We start from the raw sequence: 26,753 nt of genomic DNA on the forward strand, positions 1-26,753 counted from the left end.
GTACGCAGTTGGGTAAGGTGTTGATGTACACGATGAACATTAAAGGCACCAGGATTGAGCCCTGTGTTACTTCACTGGTGACCTTGGACATTTCAGACTTCTGTTGTCCAATTTTTACTCTTTGTTGTCCGTCTGTCAGGTAGCTTGCGAGCAGTTTTAGCAATTTCCTACCAATTCACATGTCTCCCAGCTTGGATGTGAGTTTTTGGTGGGTAACCCTATCAAAAGGTTTGCGGAAGTCGATATAGAGGGCGAGGATTTCTTCGCATTCTTTTTTGTCCATGCGGTTGAAAATCTTATCTAGAAAGACTACAAGCTGCAGGACAAGTTGTTTTTTTTTCTCTGAGTTCGTGTTCGATCAGGGGTACATCCTGGCGAACAGAATCTTCTCAAAGACCTCGGACACGTTTTTGAGTAAGCTGATTGGACGGTATTGTGATATGTCAGCGCGGTCGGTTTCTCTGTATATTGGTCAGATCGCGGAGATCTTCCAACTAGTGGGAAATTTTCCTTTGTTCAGTCTTGTCTGGAAGACTAGCTTAAGGGATTTCGCTAACGCTGGTGTGTTTGTTAAAATGATGTTACCAATTTCATCTGGTCCACATGTTTTGTTTATCAGGAGGCCACGTAGGGTTTCTTCGATTTCTTTTTTGGAGATGGTAAAGTTATTGCGCTTTGATTTTGGATATGTTTGTTTTTGCTGTATTTGCCCTTTGTCGATGAAGACATCGGAGAAAAAGTCTGTCGGTCTGAAGACTGTAAATTTGAACAAATTGCATTTCTTGTTGTCGGTATGTGCTATTGTCTTCTGGGATTGTCCTTTTGCAGTGACGGTGTAATACATTTCGTCAGGGTGTTTTTTTGTCTTGTGGAGAGATTTGAGGTATTTTTGCAAGTCGGACATACGTTTTAATTTGAAGAGATTTTCTTCTTGCACAGTCCGGTCTTTGATGTCTTTTTACTTTTCATTCTCAAGAGGAGAGATAGTTTTTTGTTTTCGTTCATATTTCTTTTCATGGTTTTCAACGTTTTGATTTGGTGGGAGGTGGGAGGGGTTACACAGGGCGGAAGTTGGGCTCGGTGATAGGTAACATGGGGATGTGGGTGTTGACGATCTCTTGGAGCCAGTTGTACCATTGCGTCACCAGTTCATCAATGTTGCGATAACAGTATGGCGTGAATGGATGTTCAACATTGTAAGTGTTCATTTTCTGCAGTCGGTTTTTTGATACACATGTTGGATTTTGGGTGGCGGTGGCTTGGTGGATATGTCTGTTGATATGGTGATTGGGAATGGTTGGTGGTCGGAGCATCGTTTTCCGTTAACAGAATAGCCTACTTCGAGTTTTGTATCTATTTGTGCAATTGCGATGCTTTCAGGTGATTACGTGAGCAATACGTCTAAGGATGGTTTGTCTCCATGTGGTAGGGTTTGTTGTCCAAGTCCATTTTGTCCAGGTTGCGGACCACATTTTCCTCGTACTTGTCCTCGGACGTCATACTCTCCCAAACAGCTGTGTCAGCTGTGTATCGTGGATTCTTGTTCTGCTGTTGTTCTCTTTAGTTCGTTTAGAGAGTCTTCGAGATTGTTTTTGCTAGCTCTGTTTGGACTGTTTTTCGGTTGTTTGTATATGCAGTAGGGTATTGTTGATTTCGGTTTTGTAGGTAGTTTAGCTGCCGCATTTTCATTGTCTTCTTCTTTCGGCTCTGACCAGATGTTTACTCTTTTGTGTGGCAGGTCTTTGATTGCAATGAGTACTCCACCATGTTTTGTTTTGTGGTTTTCTGTCTTTCCTGTGGATTTCGTATCCGCGGAGGAAGAGGGCTTCTTTCGGTATGTCATCGGTCAGCCAAGCTTCGGTGAGGCAAAGGATGTCACATCCCAATTTGGCAATTTCGTTTACGAAGGCTAGTCGTCTGTTGAAGTCGAGGAGGCTTCAAACCTTGAAGATTGGCGTTTTGATTTTTGGTTTTGTGTTTTCTAGTCAATCAAACTCGAGTGCCGAATCTTTTTGTTTCGACTCTTCTTTGTTGTCTATGAAGACCCATTAGTTGTCAATTGTCTGTAGTAGCCTCAGGTGTCGGATGCGTAGTTCTCTGGGATTGACCCCGGAGTCCAGTATGCTCCTACAGAGTTGGAGAATTTCACTTTCAGTCTGTTTCTCTTCGGGGTTGAGTTCCTGCGAAATGTAGATTATTTTACCTGAGAGACCAGGTTTGGAGTATGAAATCGTCTCTTGTCGTTTCCTCGTCTTTTGCCCACAACTGTTCTTCAGATTGGTGATACAGGTTGCTCTGACAATGAAAATCATTTTTGGTCTTGCATGAACTTCATCTATTTAATAAGTTCATCTACTTACTAATCAACGGGAAGAACAAAAAAGAGAATGTTTGTCGGACTTCTTGATCCAGAAGAGTCATACTTATTTGAAATAAGATGTCTATATTAATTGTTTCACGAAAGTACACAGTCACAATCAATGCCACTTTTCTTTAAAAAATCAGCGTTAATGAAAACCTTACGGGCTCTTTCTGTATCAGCTTTGATAGGAAGAACTTAATAAAACAATGGGAAAGAAAAATAACGTAACAATTGATTTTTTGTGTCTATAATTTCAAAAATTTCAAGAACTCAAACTTGCAGCACACGGATTGAAAATCAAAGTGCCTTCGACCTTCTCATAACCAAAATTCTAAACAAAATTAAGACAGCAAATGTTAATAGTGAAAATATTCTTAACAATTTTTTTTACAAAATATTAAAATTGTCTGAGACACTGTAGCCTTATCTTTGGGAACAACCTATATTCAATTTTGGAACTTTTAGATGAAAACACTACATGTTTGATATCATCAAGTATAGAAAAAAATAAAAAAGCATTTGATAGCCTTGAAGATCTCCTAAATCCAGAGCCCGAAATTTTTGATGGCTAATTTTCGAACACCGAAGTTAAAAAACTTTTTCAAGCAAATTTTTGAAGTACCGACAACGAGAGCCTCACAAATGTTTGCTTAATTATTATGGTTTTCTAACGGCTTTTATGATTATCATCTTGAAGTCTTAAAAAGACAAAAAAGCAATAAAGATAACATTGAAGAATTTCTTGACGGCGAAGGTTCCAAAAATTTTTAGTTTTCTGCTTGAATTGTTTGCTTGACATTTTATGTCAAAAAAACAAGAATTGCAGTTGAACTGCAAAGTTTAACAGACTAACCAACGTCTGTTCTGTTATTATAAAGTGCTAGAACTCAACCTTATAGAAATGTACACAAAAATTTTTTAAAACAAAACTTATTAGCTTTTTGTTTTTCCACCCAGAAAAATTGGAAATATCATTTCTGCAACTAGTGTATCTTGAAACAAAAATCTCCTTTAATTCTTATCATCAAGTAGTTCTTCTGGATTCCGTTTTTTCTTTTAGGTATCGACTGGTTTTGCGGTTTTACCCAAGCATGGATATGGGCCTTTGTTGGCTCTGGATGTGGTTTTGCCTTAACTTCAGTTTTGATTTTGACCAGTTCTTGCTGATTGTTTTGTACGCAAGTGTTGCACACAAGAAGATTATTCTGGCTAACTTCTTGGATGCCATATATAGCCATTTCGCTCATTCCAGTGCAGCTGGATGTGAGATGCATCGAGTCATCGCAAGAGACACAGTGGAAGAGAGCTTCGCGTTTGCTGATGGGGCTTTTGCAGGTTTTGCAGTTGCTTTCACTACGGACACGGGTCATTTTTACTATCTATTGCGATTCCGATCTTCCGGTGTGCCTCCGTTTTCACGAATAGATTGCATTGGTGGTGGGAATAAAATTCTACAGCTATCAGTTTCGGATGCAATTCCGATACTCCGAGGAGCCTCCGGATTCACGAAATCAAAAAGATGGAGGTAGAAAGAGCGGAGAAAGTTTTTATGATAGAGCAGTAGTTGCTTAAGTGTGCAGTTATGCTGTTATTGATAACGTCGTTACAGATGACTAGTTCGTTTTTATTCTTGAGGACAAGTTTGCTTTACAGTGTTTGTAAGATTCCTCGTGTTTGGGTTAACTGAGAGACCAGGTTTGGAGTTTGAAATCGTCTCTAGTCATTTCCTCGTCTTTTGCCCTTAACTGTTCTTCAGATTGGTGATACAGCTTGCGCTGACAATGAAAATCATTTTTGGTCTTGCATGAACTTCATCTTTTTAATAAGTTCATCTACTTACTAATCAATGGGAAGAACAAAAAAAGAGAATGTTTGTCGGACTTCTTGATCCAGAAGAATCAAACTTATTTGAAATAAGACATCTATATTAATTGTTTCACGAAAGTACCCGGTCACAGTCAATGCTACTTTTCTTTAAAAAATCAGCGTCAATGAAAACCTTACGGGCTCTTTCTGTATCAGCTCAAACTCAGCACACGGATTGAAAAGCAAATTGCCTTCAAACTTCCCATAATCAAAATTCGAAACAAAACTAAGACAGCAAATGTTAATAGTGAAAATGTTCTTAACAATTTTTTACAAAATATTAGAATTGTCTGAGACACTGTTGCTATATCTTTGGGAACAACCTATATTCAATTGTACAGAACGGGAAAAAATAATCGAAAAAAAGGAGTGGTTTTTCACCTAATCGAATTGAACAACTTTGGAACTATTAGATGAAAACACATACATCTTTGATATCATCAAGTATAGAAAAGATTGAAAAAGCATTTGATAACATTGAAGATCTCCTAAATACAGAGCCCGAAATTTTTGATGACGAATATTCAAACATCGAAGTTAAAAAAACTTTTTGAAATAAATATTTGAAGTACCGACAACGAGAGCCTCACAATTGTTTGCTTAATTATTATGGTTGTCTAACAGCTTTTAAGATTATCATCTTCAAGTCTTAAAAAGAAAAAAAGCAATAAAGATAACATTGAAGAATTTCTTGACGGCGAAGGTCACAAAAATTTTTCTTTTTCTGCTGGAATTGTTTGCTTGAGATTGTATGTCAAAAAAAAACAAGAATTGCAGTTGAACTGCAAAGTTCAACAGACTAATAAACGTCTGTTCTGTTATTATGAAGTTATTATGAAAACTCAACCTTATAGAAATGTACACAAAAATTTTTTAAAACAAAATTTATTGACTTTTTGTTTTTCCACCCAGAAAAATAGGAAATATCTTTTCTGCAACTAGTGTATCTTGAAACAAAAATCTCCCTTAATTCTTATCATCAAGTATGCAGAAAATGACCAAGAGGGCACGGGCCTCTTTTTAAAGTTTTGTTTTTCAGAATTGTCCGACAAAAAATCAAAAGTTGCAGTTGCAAGTAGTTCTTCACCAAAAGGTTAAACCATCCCAGCCCTATAGAAGTACGACACACAATACTAGTATCACAATGAGCTGCCTGAACTCAACTCTATAGAAATATGAACAAAATTTTTGTATGAAATACGATTGCCTTTTTTTGTGTCAAAAGAAATGCAAAAGCCCAATTCTACATTTATTATCTCTGTTTTTTGTCATTAGGTGTTGGAGAAAAAAGAAACAATTTTTAAATTTCTTCTTGATCTAGAATAGACTAACAATTTTTAAATCAAAATGTCCTCAGTTTGTAATTGATCGACTAAAGTTCAGAAAAACGGTTTCATGTAACTCTTCAGTGAAAAAGTAAAGCACAACTTACAGAAACCCAACACACGATTGTTGTGTAACTGTGAACTGCCTCATCTAAACATTACAAAGATATGAAAATGAATTGAAAAAAATGTGATTTGTTTTTTTTTACATTTTCGACCAAAATACCCAAAAGCCCAACTTCGTTTCCGATTATGATTAGCTTCCCCAACTTTGCTTCCGCAAAAAAAAAATCACCTGATTTTCTTCAATTTTCCCTTATACGCTTTGTTTGGATTTTGTTTTGTTACATACGGGAGCTTTTAACTGGTGCGTTGCGCTTTATTGAGCTAAAACCTGTTTTTGCGTTTGAATTTCCTGTTCATTTCTGTCTCCGGTTCAAAAAAGTTGCTACGAATTTTGATCACGTTGTGTTTGTTATTTTTGTTGATTGGTTGAGCACCGTGTACACTGTTCCCTTGATATTTGAGTTTTGCGTTTTTAGCGTTCAATTGTTTTTGAGAAATCATTTTTGTACAGTTTTAACATTTTTGACTAATTCAAGAAGAACCTAAAATTTTGCGGTCAAGCCTCGGGAAGATCTATTTTTTTTTTGAAAAAAAAATTAGATGACCCAAGATCGATCCATGTATCCCTCCACAGTTAAATCGCATATTTCTGCCGTTTTCAAAATTATTCAAAATTGCTTCTTGTTAATAATTTATGACAAAATTAAACACTAAACATTGCACCAAAATTAAACTTTCTGAAACTTTTTTGTAAATGTTCCTTGTGAATTTCGTCAAACGCTTTTGAAAAATTGAGATACAAAACAATTAAACTCATTATTGTGTCATTATCTTTTTGGAGTAAACGTTGAAATTACCCTCCCAAGGAGGATTTGGACACTCAGCTTAGCGTGCTGATTGTTCTGTAGAATGTCAAATTGTCTTTTTTATGGTCTTCATAATATAGAGAGAGACAAGTGCGAACTTCCGATTGTTATGAAGCTATTTGTTATATTTTGGATGAATGTTTTGGATAGCCTTTTGGACCAGATTTGAAAACAATTTTAAACAAACTTTCTGGCCAAGTCGATATGTTTGATTATGTTTCGCTTATAGTTAAATTGAGTTCAATTGCACAAATTGATTGATTGCTTTATGGCCAGGGGATGTATAGTAGTTGGTGCTAGGAAAATTGGCCGACAGGGCGTTTAGCCGACAAGGAAAAATTGAGAAATTTAGCCGACAGTTTTATCATAATTGGTCATACAAGTCTTATTTGTCCATAAATTGGTCCATAAAAGTCAGTAGTTCGGTTGTGATAGATTCATATCAAGTCCCACGGGCCGCTGAGGCATGGCCATGGTCCGCGAGGCATGGCCAGATGCGGTAAAATACGGTCCGACTACGGATAGACCTGCGTTACACTAATTGATGAAAAACTGCGGTATATTTGTCCGCTTATGAAATAGTGTTTTAAATTAACCAATCTCAGCTTCAGAATTAATTTTACGCTAATTTTACTTAAATTGTCGGTTAAATTTCTCATTTTTTGGTTGTCGGCTAAACGCCCTGTCGGCGAAAACGGTGGCCACCATAGTAGTGTATAATAGATGTATCTCAAATAAAGCTATCAGAACTAATCATTGGTGGGACAGAACTTCTGATTGATGAGGCTTAACCGGCCATATAAAATGGGGATTTCATATATCCAGCTATATAAAACAAGGATTTTACTTGTTCAAAAATTCAAAACATAGAATGCCTACATTATAAAATAAAACATTGATTCTATTCTGTTTCTCACCAGGTTTTCTCGCCCCCCATTACAATTCATGTGTTGTTAAATAGGACATTTCTATGTAAAGAAGCACGTGCGTTTGGGGGTCTTAAAAGATATATGCCCACTAAGCTGGGGGGCCAAAACAGATTAGATACGTAACCATTCTAGGAACGCATTCGAAAGTGTGAAGATTAATTAAACTATATCTACTTGGTCTTCAGAAAACGTTCTGATTTTTTGGGTCTTTCCTATTATATAGCTCCCCCAGCTTACTAGTTAGATAAACCATAGGTGAATATGTGAATATTGGTGAATATGTCCAAACTTGGTGAATATGTCATAATTGAGGGGTATATTTGTGATAAACTTTTTGAAGCGCTCCATACAACTGAGCATCCACACAAAAACAGGGCTAGAAAAAGGAAAACAGCATTCATGCAATCATTTTATTAGGTGTACTAAGCCAGGTGATGATGGGAACAGCTACATAATTACGACAAACACCTGGGTACAAATGCTCATCGTCAAAAAAATTTTCTCACTGCTCTTCCTCGGTGTTTTTTGTGTTTTTCAGGAAATGGAAGGTATGGTTTGTTCTGCTGTGGATGACTTGTCATGAAGGCTGAGAGCATTGAACAGTACGGTTGTTGGGAAAAAGTCCGTATGTTACGCACTAACTTTTATCAGTGTTGTATGGGAGTTTTAAGAGTAAATAAATCAAAGTGTTTAAATAGAATATCCGTCATTTTAGTCATTTTACAGCAAGGACTTTCAAAAGTTGTTTCGTAGTGCCATTCTTAGCAAATATAATTTGAAGGCAATTCGCTAGAAATAGCCATTAATTTATTAATTTGAATGCGTGATACATTTACTAGTTGAGTTGTTTGTCCCAGTGACCATTCCAACTTAAAATTTCAGGTTCAATCTTTCCTATAACTATTAAGTTGGAAGTCAAAAGAAAATAAGAGGTTTTAGCAAGAATTTGTAAAGGATTCTCGAAAATTTTTCAACTGATTGTCAGGCTGGAGCTCTAGTGTTCAGGTTATTGTCGATTCCGCAGGCTTGTTCTTTGAATTATATTAGTCCTTCGTACATTTAAACTGATCTTCAAGTAACGCAGTTTCAACCGTTTGAACGTTTCTTGATGTTGTTTAGGTACATATACATTTCCGTATTAGCACCTACTTTATCGGCAAAATTACTTCACCAAAATTCAATTTCTTTCACTGTATTTACCAATTATACAAATTCATCTTCACTGAAATTATACGCACGGTACGTAATAATCTGTCAATCTGTGCCCAGTGCGACGATTCCCGGTAAAAATGGAATTTTCCCGGTAATATTCCCGATAAATTTCCTTCATTTCCCCGCGGGAAAATTATCAATTGTTGTTTTCAATAAAAATAAACAATTTAGGGGTCACAGACTTAGATGGAAAAACAGAACAAATATGGCCTTGACAAGTGTTTAAATAAAAAATAAATTCTAGCATTTATTCGGATTATTTGAGGGCTTATTTAACAAAATCACCACGTGACCATCAGACACAAAATAGGGGCGTGACACTACCTGACTATTAGGACAAGGTTAAAGTTAGGCTAAAGTTAACAAGGTAAGAAAAAGAGAAAATACAGTCTGGTTAAGTAATGATAGAGACTTAAATATAGTTTTAATTTGAATGTGAAGAATGGCGAAGAAATTGAAATTGAGCCATAGAAAAGGGGTTGAATTTATCAAGGAATTAAGCGATGTTAATGGAGTAGTGCTTTGTTACGGCTGATATTAGTAGTGAAAAACTAAAATTATCTTTACGCACGTTCTGGTTCGTTTAAAGCTTTAGAATCTTTTCTTGACTGTAATTTCCTTAGGATTTTCTGCAAAACTTCAAGAAAATAACTTGAATTTCGTAACTCAAAAGTCATACAACTTGACTCCAAATACACTAATGCTCGCTCTGTTAGTAATATGTTCATCAGATGACATTTACGAGTGGCTATTAAACATTACATAACTGACATTTACAGTTAAAGATAGTATTCTGTTCAGGAATTTAATCTGTTTACATAGCAAATTATTAAGTAAATATGAAATTCACCATATTAAGACAATGATTATGTAGAGAAGTTGAACGTTAAACATAGCAATATGGCGTGATAATTGAAGGTTCATCAAAAACTAACATAAAACATTTCTGACACAACATTTAACATCAAAGCAATCTTTAAAACAGAAAAACTTAGTGTATTATTCAAATATTAACTAAAGTTTGTTCATAACTGAAATGGAAAGTATGAATTCGCCCACATATCAAAAGCTGTCAAAATTTTGGCATTGCTTGTGACATTTAGAAAGCGTATTGACACAACGCAACTAATTGATTATATAATTATATGGCAAAAACTAGATGGAATTTGAAAAAAGGGAAAATATGCCGTTCAGGGTAAAGTTGCAAAGTCGATGAACAAAATGAGCATCGAGACTAGCACCAATGGTTAGAGTATCAAGTGAAATGTGTGCCCAACCTCCCCCCCTTTCAGGGTCCTAAATTCAAGTGCCTAGGAGCTAGAGCACTTCAAAAGTACAGCACTTCTTCAAGGTCACCCGACTATCGGAAACAAAAGTTGTGATCTTGAGATGAAAACTATTGAAAATGAAAGCAACGCATAAGGGAACGAGAGTACATATGAGAAATATACACTAGTGACCTTGAAGGTCTTGCACCAAGGTTAAATATTATTTTTTGCAACATTTTAGTATGATTTTACATTATTTCTAATATGAAAATGCAACATTGATCGAACTTGACCCAATTCCATCGCTCTAATAGATGGGAATTGCCGGTAGAGGGCATAGGTATATACTCATCATAAAACGATCTAATAATTTGATACGAAAAATTTAAAATATTAGTTTTGACCGCAACATAGCGGGCCCAATTTTTGGTCACAAATCCAAAAATAAAGTCACTTGCGGTCACTATTTACAGTGATCAAAATCACAATAGGTCTTTTGTAGCTACCCGTTGCAGTTTTTACTAGCGCTGATCTGACTATTTGGTCGTCAATCTTATGAACTTCTGGAATTCTTCCTAACGGGAAATTGAATAGGATGCACAATCTTATCGACTATCGAAACCAGGTCACCAGTTTTTGGCTCGATAAGTTCTTCCTTGGCCCACTTCGTCCTCTGCTGTAGGCTTGGCAAATACTCAGACATCCAACGGTTCCATACGGCAATTAGGATGCTATGTTGATCTCTGAACAGCTTTCTGTAACTCGCAGTAGTGTTCCAGAAAACAACGCATTTGGCCGATTAATGCTAATTTGACCTATCAGAAAGTGTTTTGGTGTCAGTGGCTGCAAATCGGTGACATCTCCACTAACATCCGTATGTGGTCGGTTGTTCATTAACTGCTCAACTACACAGAGTACTGTGCGAAGTCTGTCTTCAGTTAAGCTCTGTTTGCCGAGAACATTGTACAAAGCTTTCTTGAAAGATTTCACAAGACGTTCCCATACACCTCCAAAGTGAGGAGCTGCAGGCGGGTTGAAGGTCCACTTGATGCTCTCCTCTGCCAGTCTACTTGCTATTTCGTCTTTCCTGAGCTCCTGGAAGGCTTCCTTGAACTATCTAGCCGCTCCAACAAAATTTGTTCCATTGTCAGTGATTATTGACTGAGGCTGACCTCTTCTTGCAATGAACCTATGAACAGCACCAATGCAAGCTTCAGTGTCCCAGCTGTCAACCAGCTGCAGATGAACAGCTCTAACACTCAAACAGGTAAAGAGACACACCCACTTCTTTATTGTACGTCTGAACATCTTTACTTCAAACGGTCCGAAATAATCGACACCGGTATTTGTGAATGGTCGGACAAAATTCGTCACTCCGTCTGTCGGTAAATCACTCATCTGTGGAGTTTTACCGCTAGTAAACAGTTGACATGTTACACAATTGTGTTTCACTGCTCTCAGCGCGCTTCTTAATCCAAATATCCAAAATTTCTTCTGTACTTCGTTCCGAATATACTCCACCCCTTCGTGATGAAAAATTTTGTGCTGATAGCTCAGAATCAATTCGACTGCTCTATGTTTGCTAGGCAAAACAACTGGGTGTTTTGTCTCGAATGTTAAATTAGTTCTCTTCAGTCGTCCTTTTGCTCTCAGGACACCGGTAGAATCAATGAATGGAGATAAGGAAACAATTTTGCTGTTTGAAGAAACTGTTTTCTTGGATTTCAAGTCATCAATTTCTTTAGAACAGACTTCCAGCTGAACTAATTTCCAAATCAGTTGTGCACCTTCTTCTAGTAGTGAATGCACTTCAGAGTTCTTTCTGGCAAGCGATAAAATCCAAGCAATTGTTCGCCTCAGTCGGTTGTATTGGCTGTATCGTTTCCAATCGACAACACCAATTACTTCGTTTGCCACGTAAACTTGAACATTCATATCCTGCTCTGCTGGAAGCTGATTATCTTCGTTTAAGAAGATCGGTTGTAGCAGCCAATCTGGACCCTTGATCCAATTACTGTTGGCTATGTCATCGAAGCTGAGACCTCTTGTTCCAAGGTCGGCTGGATTCTTAGCACCTTCCACGTGGTGCCATTCGTCCACAGTTGAAGTATCGAGTATTTCTGCTACTCTGTTTTCATCAAAAGTAGGCTGTTTCCCGTTGCTCGATCTTATCCACTGTATGGCTGTTGTAGAATCAGGCCACATAAAAACTTTATGGAAATGAATTGAGTGTTCCTTCATGATTGTGTCTTTCAGTCGATTCCCGGTTAATGCTGCCATGAGCTCAAGTTTTGGAATTGTGTGATGCTTTACAGGTGCAACTCTGGTTTTTCCTATGATAAAGGATACTTTACGCTCTGATTGATCGTTTTCTGTTACAAGATATGCTACCGCACAAAATGCGTCCTCTGAAGCATCACCGAAAACGTGCAACTCATTTTGAATGTTTTCGCTCGACGTTTCATACCATCTGCTGACTTCAAACACTTCACCGGCATTCAATTCTCCGACCCAATCCGAGAATTGATTACTGAGGTTCTCGTCGATAAATGAGTCCCATTGTTGTCCTCATGTCTGCCATATGCTTTTCAGGATTATTCTTCCACGGATAACAAATGGAGCTAGAAATCCCAAAGGATCAAAAACGCTAGAGACAATTGATAGCACTTTTCGCTGGGTCCAATAGTTTTCTGGCTGAAACTGTTAACCTCTGCATACTTTCAGCGTGTCGATTTTGTTGTTCCATTCTAATCCAAGAATCGTCAGGGCCTTGTCCTGTACTTCATCTTCATCAAAATTAGTAGCCCACTTAGTTAGTTTGAAACCACCTTTTGCTAAAAGAGCAATTAATTCCGCTTTGACGTCAGCAGCTTCTTCCCAACTCTGCAGCGAGACAAGTTGATCATCCATAAAGAAGTTATGGCATGCTATGTAACTAGCTCGATCTGAATTTTCAGCATTGTCCGTTGCTCATCTTTGTAGCGCAAAGTTTGCACAAGTTGGAGACGATTTAGCGCCAAATATGTGTCTATTGTACTGATACTTTACTAATTGATCATTTTCATCTGACCATAGAAACCGTAGAAACTTTCGATCTTCCGGTCTGACTTCAACTTGAAGGAACATTTGTTCAATGTCGGCACTCAAAGCATATCGGTTCTCTCGGAATCATGCCAAGATTCCCATCAGACTGGCTAGCAAATCCGGACCTGCTAAAAGCATGTCGCTGAGACTTGTCTCGCAAAATTTGCTGGCTGCGTTACATACTCTTCTCACTTTGTCGGGTTTGTGAGGATTCAAAACTGGGTGATGTGGTACATACCAGACCTGCCAAGTCGCTGCTAGAAAGAATTGAGATATATCCTTTACTAAGATCTGAGTTAATTGTTTCTGTATATTTCACTTTAAGTAATTCGTCTGTCTGTAATCAACGCTGCAACCCTCGAAGTTGTCCAAATGCTGATGAAAAGTTGTTGGATAAAGCTGCTTGTTCACCGCTCCATAATAAACCAACTTCATATCGTTCGCAGTTGAATTTGATCGTTGAATTTATAATCTCGGTGGCTAGTTTGTCTTCTTTTGTTCTCTTCTCGGCAACTTTAAGTGTTCCGTAGGACTCCATATCCCACCACTTCTTGACAACTTCAGCTAGTTTCATGTCGTCGTCGTTGGCTACATGACACGTTGCGCTGAGTTTTAGCTGATTAATTGGAACTGGACCCTTGAGTGTCCATCCAAGTGGTAACTTAATAGCCCACGGTTTGTTCTCACCGCCATTTTTGTATTCGACGGGTCGAATCAGTTCATAAGCATTCTGGCCTAGAATGATCGCAACTTTCTTCAAATCGGTCTGCTTGAAACCCACACACTTCAATTAGGGATACTTTTCTTTCATCTCCTGGACATTGTAAACGCTTGTTCCAGTTTCCAAGTTCTTTTGACTGTGAATTGTGAGTAGCTTTCCTTTGTCCTGCATGCAGTTAGCCGGCCCAATTGTAGCCTGAACCGCTCTGCTTGTTGTAATTTGTGTGCCGTGAATTTCAGTATTATTTAACGACACTGGTTCTCCACGTAATTCAAGCTTTTCTAACGAGTCTTCATCCACCCACGTCTGAGTGGACCCCGTGTCACAAACAGCAAGAGTATCTTCGAATTGTTTTTCATCTCCGAAGATTCTGACACGTGCTATTTGCATTAAACCTCCTATTGACTCCACATTGCTGGTTAAATTAGTCACTTCTGTCTTGTTAATTGGGTTTCAAGTTTTCCTACCTTTTCTTGTAGTGAAGCAACTTGTTGTGGGTTTTCTCACAGCCATCAACGCCACAATATCTTTTCCTTGGACAGTCTTTTGCTGCATGGTTATCAGCAAGACAACAAAAACATAGCTTCTTTTCTTTAACGACATTGTATCGTTCATCTATTTTCATGTTCTTGAACTTATCGCAGTTCCAGACCCTATGATTTGAACCTTCGATAGGACATTTCTTTCGGTCCAAGTTTTATTGTCATTTGAACTGAAGGCGGACTCGCTGGGCTTTGGACTTTTCTTGAAATCAGGTTTCTTACCGAACTTTGTCGTTTGTGTTTCGAATTTTGACGATGTAGGCGCTCAATGAACCAATCGCTCATGCACTTGCGCTTCTTCTTGCAACCAATTATTAAACTCGACCAGGTTTGGTATTCGTCTTGCTTTGGTTGGGGCCTCTATAAAGGCAAACCGTCGACGCTTTGTATCTAACGGCAACTTACTGACCGCAATATCAAGGTTACTAGAAGAAAACAAGTCGTTCGAGTACCCAAATTGCTGTAGAATGTTTACAAACGTTGATACCGTATCAGCAAACTCTATCAAGGATGATAAGTCGCTAAATCTAACCTGTGGGAAGTTCTCAATTTTGGCAATTTGTGAAGAGACAATGTGATGAGGCTGGCCAAACTTTCTTTGCAGTGTGTTCCAAGCCTGATCGTACATTGTTCCAGAGTAGCCCATTCCATTGACAGCTCGTTTTGCGTTTCCAACAAGCAGTGTCTTCAAATGGCTCATTTTCTCGTCTCGAATAATACTGCTGCTGTGTATTGTAGACAGAAACATTCCACTCCATTCAGGCCAATCCAATGGATTACCATCAAATTTGCGCAGTTTTAATTTCGGAAAGTTTCTGTTACTATTGTTGGTTGGTGTTGAAAAGATATCATTACCGTTGTCCCTTGGAGACAAGAATGAATTTGAATAGGCGTATCTATCAGATGAAAATCGTCTATCTCTGCTTCCCAGAGGTGTACTTTGAATTCTTGTTTGCTGCTCAAATGGATTTTCGATATCTCCTCCTGAACTGTACTGCTATAGATACTTTGTTAAACGACTTGAATAACTATCTGTCTTTAAAAAAGAACTTGATGGACGCTCCACTTCTGGCAGTTGAACTTTGGGGTTTTCTGCGTACTCATCGTATTCCTCGTGAAGTTATTTCGGGGAAAATTCGTCATTAGACTCTGTTTCACTTGATTGTTTAGATTTGTCAGAAGTCTTTCAAGAAGAACTTTCTAATTCGGCTTCCATCAAGCAAAGTTGAAGTTTTTCCTCAACTTGTCTCATCTGTTCTTCGTGCTCTCTTTGTTTTCTTTCAAACTCCATTTGAAGCTTTTTGGACTCGATGTTGGCCTTCTTTTTGGCCTTCTCCTGTCTTTCTTCAACTTTCTGGAGCTTTAGCAATCTATTCTCCTCCTCTCTTATAAGCTTGTTCTCCAATGAGTAATTACTAGATTTACCCACTTGACTTGTGTTTTGAGTCGGACTGTCGCTTTTCTCTTTCTGTGAGCCACTGCTCACAAGGTTTACGCCATTGTCGTGATGAGTAATGTCCGTTGGAACTGCTGCATTTGGAGCATCTTCTGCCAATGTAGTGAATGTGAAGACTGAAACTTCCCCAAACGAAACCATTCTGTTTTCTGATGCTGCTGCTTTTAGATCGAAAAGGTTCAAAATGCAGCATTTGTGATCCGTAAGACGACTTCTGTAGTCAATACATTTCTCTGTTACCTCAGAGCAACCAGTCCCACCGTGTTTGGCCTCTACTTTACTCAGCTGATTGAGTAACTTGTCTTCTTCTTCAAAGTATGCGTCAACTTCAGATCTAGCTCGAGCAGGACGATAGTTTCCATTCAACAATCGTATCAACTCTTCTCTTTTTCTTCTGAGTTGGTCATACTTCTGATTCAAATTAACCAAGTCCAAAGAGTGCTCTTGACGGCCACGTCTGAATGGAATGATGATTTTTTGTTGGGAAGAAGCTTGTTGTTCTGATGAAGAAGGCATCGACTTCTTGGCAACCTTCTGATTTTGTCGACTTCTTGAACATTTTGATAGTAAATAACAACAAATATTATCTTTTTAAATGTCCGGGGAGAACACGGACCATTAATGTTACGGCTGATATTAGTAGTGAAAAACTTAAAATATCTTTACGCACATTCTTGACTGTAATTTCCTTAGGATTTTCTGCAAAACTTTAAGAAAGTAACTTGAATTTCGTAACTCAAAAGTCATACAACTTGATTCCAATTACACTAATGCACGCTCTGTTAGTAATATGTTCATCAGATGACATTTACGAGTGGAAATAAAACATTACATAACTGACATTTACAGTTAAAGGTAGTATTCGGTTCAGGAATTTAATCTGTTTACATAGCAAATTAATAAGTAAATATGAAATTCACCATATTAAGACAATGATTATGTAGAGAAGTTGAACGTTAAACATAGCAATATGGCGTGATAATTGAAGGTTCATCAAAAACTAACATAAAAAATTTCTGACACAACATTTCACATCAAAGCAATCTTTAAAACAGGAAAACTTAGTGTATTATTCAAATATTAACTAAAGTTTGTTCATAACTGAAATGGAAAGTATGAATTCTCCCACAAATCAAAAACTGTCATAATTTTGGCATTGCTTGTGACATTTAGAAAGCGTATTGACACAACGCAACTAATTGATTATATAATTATATGGCAAAAACTAGATGGAAATCGAAAAAAGGGAAAATATGCCGTTCAGGGTAAAGTTGCAAAGTCGTTGAACGAAATGAGCATCGAGACTAGCACCAATGGTTAGAGTATCAGGTGAAAAGTATGCCCAATCCCCCCTTTCAAGGTCCTAAATTCAAGTGCCTAGGAGCTAGAGCACTTCAAAAGTACAGCACTTTTTCAAGGTCACCCGACTATCGGAAACAAAAGTTGTGACATTGAGATGAAAACTATTGAAAATGAAAGCAACGCATAAGGGAACGACAGTACATATGCGAGAGAAATATACACCAGTGACCTTGAAGGTCTTGCACCAAGGTTAAATATTATTTTTTCCAACATATTAGTATGTTTTTACATTATTTCCAATATGAAAATGGAACATTGATCGAACTTGACCCATTTCCATCGCTCTAATAGATGACAATTGCCGGTAGAGGGCATAGCTATATACTCATCATAAAACGATCTAAAAATTTGATATGAAAAATTTAAAATATTAGTTTCGACCGGAACAGGCTTTGAATGAAAGTCTCTAAACAAAAAAATTCAAAATAAGGTTGAATTTTTGAAATACTTAGGTGGTTTAAAGCGATTTTATTCTTATTTAAGGAGCTTAATGAGGGATATAATACTGAAGGCTAGTACCTGTCAAATATTTCAGACATTCAAGAACTCAAAGCGCACTTTCCTCTAACTTATGAATTGGTCCAATTGGTCTTCAGTGTCAAATTCTATCCATTGAGTTGCACGAAATATTTGATGTCGCAGGTAGGGATGGTCGTTTTTGTTGTTGTCGTTTCTGAGTTCCCATGTCTTTTGGTGAAAAAAATTTGGGTGGTCTCTTCAGTTTTTCAGTTAGATTGGCGACTATATCTTTTTTAGATTTTTTGGCACAGAAACTACCTGGTATAAGGACACATTGGTTCCATAAAGCTTCATGAAGTTTGGTAACATACGTTGAAAACAAGCAAATTATGGTATAATTACATGAATTGGATATGTAAAGCTAAGTTTTCGCTGGAGACAGTAATCATTAGGGAGAACGAAACTTTGATTGGCACATAAGTTTCGAATTTCTCAATGAGCTCTGGTTTGAATGTTTTCATATCACTGGTTTCCTTTAATTCCGTTTTGTACTTCTTAAAGTTTAGCAAGTTCCCCGGCAACTAAGAAAAAAAATTTCATCTGACTGGGCTAAAATGTTTATGACGCAGTTTATAATGCTATTGAAACTGCCAGTTAATTGGTTGATTTCTTTGAAATTTTGGAATGTTCGCTTGCAAGAACTAAACATTCCTGTGATTCCACCGCATCATCCATTGCTCATAGCAATTCTTGGGCTACTGCTGGTGTTATTTCGAGGCGGACGGATCCTTTTTGTTGATTTGCTGATATCATTTTTTACTCTAGTTAAGAATTTCTGGTATCATTTCGTAGTTTCTGTACTTCGGTTTTGGCTGCCATTATTTCCTTGAGGATCTTTCCGCAGAAATGTTCTAGGTTGAACGATCCACTATCGTTGATATAGTTTGTGATCACAAACTTCATCACAAAACACTGTCGGCGTAACTCATTTTGCGGTCCGTCTGTTAAGTAGAGACTCTACTTGCAGTTGAGATGTAAATTTTTTTCGGGGAAACTACTAAAAATTCTATATTTTGATGAACGTCTCTTCTATAAGGATATTAGATTCTTGAAGAAAGATAACTCGGTGAACTAGAGTATCTTCATTATTGAGTGATGTCTCAAAAATTGATCGGAAAAGACCGAGAAGGACTATGAAAGGGAGTATTGTTTTCGTGTTTCGTTAAAAGCAACTGGGTTTCAGGACTGTCTTCAGGTATTCTGGTTCGCATAATTGGGTCGGCTCACATAATTCTTCTAATCTTTCCGGTGATTATTTTCTCGCTTTTTTGGTATACTCAGGCTTTTGGTTGTTTTTTTCTTAATTCTATAATTGTCTATATGTATTTTACTAGCTTTTAAGTCTACTCTACTTTAGATGCTTTAGTTGAGAAGTGTGTTTTTTGTTAGTATTAAGTATAAAATGGTGCTGGTTGCCTTTTGTACGGCTTAGAGGATGCGAAGAGGTGGTATCTTTTGGAAATTGCGGTTGGAGGTTAACCTATGCAGTTTTTACATGTTTCATTGAGCTTTTTGAATAATTTTTGTAAACTATATGCAACATGTGTTTCTTTATCACTGTTCGCTTTATTGATATTAGCTGCTAGCACTGTTCGCAATTTGGCCAGGTTTGGTGCGTGGAAAATTGTTCACTGCTTTGCTAATGTTCATCCGGCCTGAAAACTTTCAAGTAGCACTGGGGCAGTTTTTGGAGATATGGTTTTAGGGAATATCAACAGTATTAGGGAATATCAATACTTTTTTGTAATGCATTTTTGGAGGTGATATGGAATTGGTCACTGGAAACTGGAGAGGGCATGATCTAAATAAGTATCTAACCGTTTTTCATATTGTTAATAAGTTTATAAGAGAGTTATACTATTGGTTTAAGAGTTTAAACTGACTAGACCTACTTTTAGTGATAATAATACTTTTGGAAATCTTGACAGCCGCTTTCACTATGGTGTTTTGTTAGTATTTAGCATAGTGCCATTAATGTCGTAGTAGTTTTATAACTGCAGATATGATAAAAGGCAAGTTAGGACATAAAGGGTATATGATAAAAGATAAATGGAAACTTAGATTATAATAGCAGATAAGTACATGATAGTAAAATAAAGAGTAGTAATTCCACAGTTTTGTTGTGTCTATTGTTGCTATGTGGGTTAAAAATTAGTGAATGTTTGTGCCTGGCTGTTATTGGGGGAATGAGGAGCGCCGATGGAAATTGATTAGTTCTAGAGCAACTTCCATCATCGTTTATTGTAGTTTCGTTTGTAGGCGAGTAATCTCTTAAGCTGGTTGCAGTTTCCTCTCTTTATACTAAGTATTTACTACCAATTTTTTTTTGGAGTGTATGACTGCATCAATTTTGGTTTCCTGATGGTTCGATATTATATTTTGACATATTCGAGAACAATGTAACTTTTAGTAAAACCACATTTTTCCGTTTTTATTCAAATTTGTCTGTCCAATACTGGTTGTGATCTGCTTCTAAGGATTCTAAACATATTTCTCGATTCCCTATAACTGGTTTATGCAAGGAAAACTATGTTCGAGAGGTTTATGCTAATTAACTTGATTTTGTCGACTTTTTGATCAATTTTGTAAATTGAATCAGATTGAAAAATTATGTGAATTTTTCAATATTTGTTCAATTTTGAGCAATTTTTTGTTGTTGAGCCATTTGAAAATATCAGTTTGGAGTATGTATGAAGAAAGTTTACGTTTAGTGGTACGTTTTTTTGGGTTTTTATGTACATTTCTGGAAAATAAAAAAAATGTAGAACTTCAGGGTCCTCGTGGTCACTGCATTTCTCAAATGCAACTCAAGAAACTCTCGAGCGCAACAAATTGGCTAGAATATATCATTTTTCACCGATTTATGGCAGTTTTTGCTATTTGAACCTGTCTATGTTTGGTGCGTCAATTTTCATCTTGAATAATTTGTAACTGTTCATATGTTTTTAAAGCTAGATGGTGAAAAAAGTATTGTCTGGCCCTAGTACTAATTTGCGCTACTGAACTGTTGGGTTTATAGCCAGGAAGTGGGTCAGAACATTGATTAATGTTTCCAGGATGCTCGTTTTCAGTCATGAATTTTTGCACAAATCGAGATATTTGGAGGCATGTACTTGTCTAGTAATGCCAAAACGGCCTATATGAAGTGCTATTGGATAGAAGTGTTGCCTATAGTTGTCAGCTTTTATAAGGTTTTAGAGATATTTGTTACGTGTTTTGTTGAGCTTTTTCTGGAGTGTTTGTTTTTTTTAATTTTTGACTCCCCATTTTTGGTGAATAAGATATCGGAGTTTGCAGATAGTTCATTTTAAGCAAAGATGGCAATCTATAGAACTTATTAAAAACTAAGAGATTGGTGACCATTGAAACAGTTCGGTGCTTGAATTGGCGTCCGAACTTTGAGTTTATCAATCTGAAATTTGTCACTCAGTTTGATCAAATAACTGCAAATATATTTTTTTCACTTTCTCCAAGCTTTTTAATTTTTTGATCAACCTAATGAGTTTTTTTAGGGTTGTAAAACTAATAGGGAGTTACGTTGGGCTCATAAGTTAGCTTTTTGATACCATTTTTTGAGTCAAATTCTAGTTCAGTTTTTTTCTCAAAAAGTGACATCTTTGTACTTCAGTTTTTTGCATTTATTTCTGCTTGTCACTTAACGTTTCTTCCAAAATATCATGTTTTTAATAAGTTTGGATATCATAAGGATTTTTTTGGTAATAATAGCAAGGTGTGAATTTCTTTGCAAACCATAAAGATGTCAATATTCAGGGTGCTTGTGGCCACCGCATTTTTAATACTCTCTGATCGGGCTCAAACATGACCGAAATTTCTTGTGGCTAAAAAACACTGCAGAGCAAAATTGGTCTGCTTCAGTTATTATTTTTTGAATTATGATGGTTTATCTGCGGTGAACCCGGAGGTTTTTAGTTAATTCAAATGGCTTTGGTTGGGCTTCACTTTTATAGAGCTAAGTTAATCAATGAACTCTTAAGCGTACTTTTTCATATAAAATTTACAAATGTGGGGGGATTTTGTTGATGGTATAGGTAACTGCTATAAAAAAATATCATTTTAGAGGGAAATAACTAACTTTCGCTGTAGTCATTCTGCTGATTTTGCAGCTTATTCTGGCTAAAATTAGTACTGCTGATTCTGGGAAAATTGGGACAATGTTAAACGGTAGCATTAGGCTAGTAGTATACTTTTCTAAGCACAATTTCTGATTTTTTGTTACTTTTTTAAAATAAAATGAGGACAGAAGGTTTCTGGTAGCTGATTTAGGTTGGATTTTGCTAAAAGTAGCTAGAAGTAGCCATAGAATTCATTTGGGGTTAATTCACGACATGAATGTCCGATGTATATCAAATCACATATTAGTCTGTTTTTGTGCACTTTGGTGGGGTTCATTCTTTTACTCTTAAGTCAATTTTTTCTTCATTTTTGACAAAAATTTTGGCTACTTTGATGTCAAGCGCCAGCGGCCTGATATTCTAGTGCAAAAGAATCACTTGAAGCATTTTTGTATATGTTTTGAGAAATTCGACCAGATTCCAAATTCGAGCAGATTCATCACTAATTCAATTACTTGAACATTGGAGTGTTGGACGCGGTCAATGTCGGGCTTTTTTTGGGTAACTACGTAGACTTTTTGGGGACTGTGTCGGGTCCGTGCTTTCGAATGAATATATATACTTTAGTCAGGGTGTCAATACTTGACAAATGAGATCAAAAGCTATGTTAAAAACTAATTCAAAGTTTTATCGTAGCCACAGGCAGGCTTTTGAAGGATTGAGTGTCTACTTCATTCAGACAATTCTATTTCTTTTTTAACTGTTATTTTCCATTATTACTACTTTCTACTATTACTCATTTAACAAGTTTTGCTAAGCCTTTTGCCAGATCTGCTGATAAACAGTGTGCAGGTGAATGTCGGGATTGTGGAAAAACTGATGGGCAATTGAGTTTTTTAAACAGATTTGTTGACTAATATGGTTCCGATTTTCGTTTGATGTGCCTGTGGACAATTGTTTGGTCTGAGATCTGATCTGCTGACTGAGTTCGTTTCTGAAGTGCTTGGTTATGTCCCGTAACACTTTGCTATGCTAGATTTGACTAGACCTAATTTGGTCTGTCTACTTGGTCTTTTTGATTGTTTTGCGGACTGTGCTGATGCTTCCATTGCCTCTAGTTTTTTTTCTTGTTCATATCGCGCTCTAGCATTTTTGGGTTTGGACTTACTAGGCGTCTGATAGTTCATTTACATGTGGGTTTGTTTGGTCTTCTATGTGATATAAAATTTTTCTCTTAACCTAAGTCCACGAAATGTTTTGTCTGTTGATTCTTTTTTCTCTCCGAGCTGCGTTAATGAGCTTTTCATTAGCCTGCGCATCGGTTGAGAATTGTTAGCTCCCGCTCTATTTTCAGTTTACTCAAACTGTTGCTCTGGTGTTTCTGAGGGCAGTTAACTGTCGCTCAGGGCTACTTGATCTGATTTTGCATTGTAAGAGGATGCGGATGATACTAGTAGTACAAAAACTTCAAGTTGTACCTGACGAAATTCAATCTTTCTAATATTTCACCGTTATTCTTGTTATCCCTCTTCATCTGGGTTCCAATAGGCTATATTTGTATGAGAACTTTTGCCATTGCATTCCCTTAACGATTCAGGAGCTGCTTCATCCGAACTTGAAGGGTCAAAAAGCAGGAGATGTACTGGTGCTCCTCGTAGTATAACTGTTGGTACTGCTGTTTTTACCCGGTGTGAGTAAAGTGCAGGTTTTGCAAGGGCTTATGTTGTTTATTGTTCACAGAGAGTAACGTTTATGTCACTCTTACTGGGTGCGGTATTATAGCTTTTGTTCATTTCTGTGGTGCTTCCTGCTCCTAGACTAATTCGGTTATATTTCTTTATCAATTCGGTCTGGTTCTATGTGTGGCCGCTGAATAGTATAATGTTTTATAAATGGAGGTCACTAAGAGAACATATATATGCCAATCTTTCCATTCTGCCTCTGTATTGAGCTTAAGTATACGTTTCAAGGATCCTTGCGATCGTTCTACTGCTGCTATTGTTTAAAGGTGCTTTTTTTGTGGCTTGTTTCAACCTTACCTCCAGTAGACTTGCCTACTCGGGAATTAACTTCGACGTAAAGTTTTTCCCTGGTCACTAAGTATTCTTTTAGGAATGTAGCTACGCTGTAAGTACAGCTTTACTATTTCTCCTGCTACTTCATTGGCCTGTTCGTTGGTCACGTAGACGGCAAGTAGATGCTTTTTTTCTTGAAACAACTATTCAACTCAATACCTAATTATAGTGTGTTGACTTTCTGGTGCCATTTAAATCAATCTGAGAAATATCCCTTGTGTATTATTGAAAGAAACTAACCGGCTGTAACTTCATTGGGATATGATATTCGGTACTGTTTAGTTGAAGTAATTTTCGATGAAGCACAGTGAAACAATCAGTGGAAACGGAACTGCTTAGTGAAACCTGGATAAAAAAATGCGAATTTTTGAAATGTTGCTTTCATTCCTAGATGTCCTGTTGCTTTTTATTTGTGGCGCTACGTAGAGTCACTTTCCTTAAATGCTCAGATACACAGAATTGCTTACGAATTTCTTTGCCTGTATCATCCCCTAGTGATCTCTATTTCCGGCATGGAAACATGTAAAAGCATATTTTAGAATCTGGTTTTGATTACTTTGCTGTATCCAGTTTTTTTAAATATTCTAATGGCTATGTCTTTTTGAAATTAATTGGATTTTGTTTTTGAAATTGAAAAACCCTTAATTTTCTGTGAGGCGCATGTTATTTTGTCGCCATCCGTATTACTGGTAGATTTCTAATTCTTTTTTAACAATCATGTATCGTTAATATAGGTTGTGGTGCGCATATCATCACAAAACATTGTTGGTGTAGCTCATTTGGCGATTATGCCGTTAAGTAGAGTTTCTACTTGCTGTTAAACTGTTAAGTTTTTTAGGGACATCAGTACTAAAAACTCGACATTAATAGACGTCTATATTATAAAGATATTCTGTTCCTTAAAAATGATAATACCTTGAGCTAGAGTTTCTTCATTAGTGATTAATGTCTCAAAAACTGATCCCAAAAGACCGAGACGGACTTTGAAAGGAAGTATTTTCTTTGTGTTTCAGTAATAGCAACTGTGTTTCAGGACAAACTTCTGATATTCTGGATGACGCAGAGAATTAGCTTCTGGTGCTCCGTTTTTTGCTCGTTTGGTATACTCAGGTTTTTAGTTGTTTTTTTCTTTTTTTGCTAATTGTCTATATGTTTTTTTTCTAGCTTTCAAGTGCCCTCTTATTTTGATGTCATCTTGTGAATTGTGTTTTTATTAATATCAAGTATAAAAGGTTCTGGTTGCTGTGCTGGTTTTCGTACGGCTTAGAGGATGCGAGGAGGTTGTATGAATATGGAAATTGTGGTTGGTGGTTGACATATGCAGTGTTTACATGTTTCATTGAGATTTTTTGATAAGTTTTGTGAAATATATGCACCATATATTTTAATATCACTGTTTGCTATGTTGATATTGGCTGCTGCAGCAATTGGACCAGGTTTGTGGGTAAAAAAGCGTTCACTGGTTTGATAACAGTTCGTCCAGCCTGAAAAATGCAGTATCTGAAGATTTCCCCGAAGAGGGAGGATGATGGGACTTAGTTTAAGGGAATATCAATTGTATTTAGTACTGCATTGTTGGCGCTGATATAGAATTGGCGACATTGAAAGCCGAAGAGGGCAGGATCTTACCCTGTAACTAACTGTATTTAATTTAATTATTAATCTTATAAGAGCATTATACTACTGGTTTGTGAGTTTAAACTGACTGCACAGACTTTCAGTGTTAATGATACTTTTAAAATTCTTGACAACTTCCTTCACTATGGTGCTTTCCTAGTATTTAGTATGATGCCAATAATGTCGTAGTAATTAATATAAAATAATTTGTGTTTCGTAACTGTAGAAGGGATAAAGGCGAGATAGGACATTAAAGGGCTGTGATAGGCGATAGATGGAAAATAATTCTTGTCTTTGTTGTGTGGTTTGATTTTTGTACTTGAGTTGTGCAGAGGGAATGGGGAGCGTCGATGGATGTTGACATGTTTTAGAGACATTTTAATCATCATTTAGTGTAGTTTCATTTTTGGGTGAGTAATCTCTTAAGCAGATTGCAGTTTCTGCATTTATACTGGTTATAACAAAATTGTGTTTGTAGTGTGTGGGTGCATCCATTGTCGTTTCCTGATAATTCAAATTCATATAGTGTTATATTCAAAAAAAATTGAATTTTAGTTAAACCACATTTTTCTGTTTTTACGCAAAGTTTCAATTTTTTTGGACTAATACTGGTTGTGATCTGGTTCAAAGGATTCTAAGCACATGTCTTGGTTGCTTAAAATTTATCTATGTGAGGAAAACCAATTTTGAGAGGTGTTTGCTACCGAATTGGTTTTTGTCGAATTTTGATCACTTTTTTGTACATTGCGTCATGTTGAATTTATTATTTGAATTTGTCAATTTGAGTTAAGCAGCTTGTTATACTGGTACTTCTTAAAAGGCATCCGTGGGGCGAAGTAAAATTAGGGTCAGTGGCACGTTTTCTTGTATTTTGATGTGCAATTCCGGAAGGGCTAAAATGTAGACTTTCATAATACTCGTGGTCGTGGTCACTGCCTTTTTAAAAAGCTCCAATCGACTCAAAACTCCAATCGACAGAAACTTAGGCGCAAAAATTAGGCTTGATAAAAAATTTTTTTACTGATTAATGACAATTCTTGCATTCTTAACCTTGTTATCTTTGAAGCGTCCATTTTATGCAGAATATTATGTCACTGTTCATATGCTATTAGGGATAGATGATCAAAATAATTGTCTTCTCCTAGTACTAATTTGCCTTACTGAACTGTAGAGTCTGGAGCTATGGAAGGGTTCAGAACAATGATTTTTGTGCTAATGCTCTGGTGGCCTAAGCCAAGTGTTATTTAATATATATTTTGCCTATAAACCTCAGCGTTTTCAGGGTTTTAGAGACATTTGGCACATGTTTTAAGGAGCTTTTTCTGGAGAATTTGCATTATTTTGATTTTTGATTCCAATTTTTGTTTGGAATATGATGTTGGAGTTTAGAAACAGTTGACTGTAGGTAGA

General features: G+C 36.8%; 1 protein-coding gene across 1 annotated transcript; it reads right to left on the minus strand.

The window, feature by feature from the left end:
- Window positions 1-1,401: 1,401 nt before the first annotated feature.
- Window positions 1,402-12,804, minus strand: LOC142356827 (uncharacterized). The gene is made up of 4 exons (XM_075408610.1): window positions 12,603-12,804; window positions 11,209-12,302; window positions 10,765-11,007; window positions 1,402-1,545 (listed from the first exon to the last, which is right to left on the minus strand). The coding sequence occupies exons 1-4, from the start codon at window positions 12,802-12,804 to the stop codon at window positions 1,402-1,404; spliced, it is 1,683 nt and encodes a 560-aa protein (XP_075264725.1).
- Between the last annotated feature and the right edge of the window lie 13,949 nt (window positions 12,805-26,753).

The sequence above is a fragment of the Convolutriloba macropyga genome, unplaced genomic scaffold, assembly GCF_964194025.1.
Source record: "Convolutriloba macropyga unplaced genomic scaffold, txConMacr16.3 SCAFFOLD_1996, whole genome shotgun sequence".
NCBI lineage: Eukaryota > Metazoa > Xenacoelomorpha > Acoela > Convolutidae > Convolutriloba > Convolutriloba macropyga.

What these genes read in the sequence shown, in the direction of transcription:
- LOC142356827 (XM_075408610.1), bottom strand. Translation starts at nt 12,804, where the DNA reads ATGGATGATCAACTTGTCTCGCTGCAGAGTTGGGAAGAAGCTGCTGAC. An exon ending in CACGCTGAAAGTATGCAGAG is followed by an intron (nt 12,303 to 12,602) that starts GTTAACAGTTTC and finishes GTGATGCTTCAG; the next exon opens with AGGACGCATTTTGTGCGGTA. An exon ending in ATTATTTCGGACCGTTTGAA is followed by an intron (nt 11,008 to 11,208) that starts GTAAAGATGTTC and finishes GCGGCTAGATAG; the next exon opens with TTCAAGGAAGCCTTCCAGGA.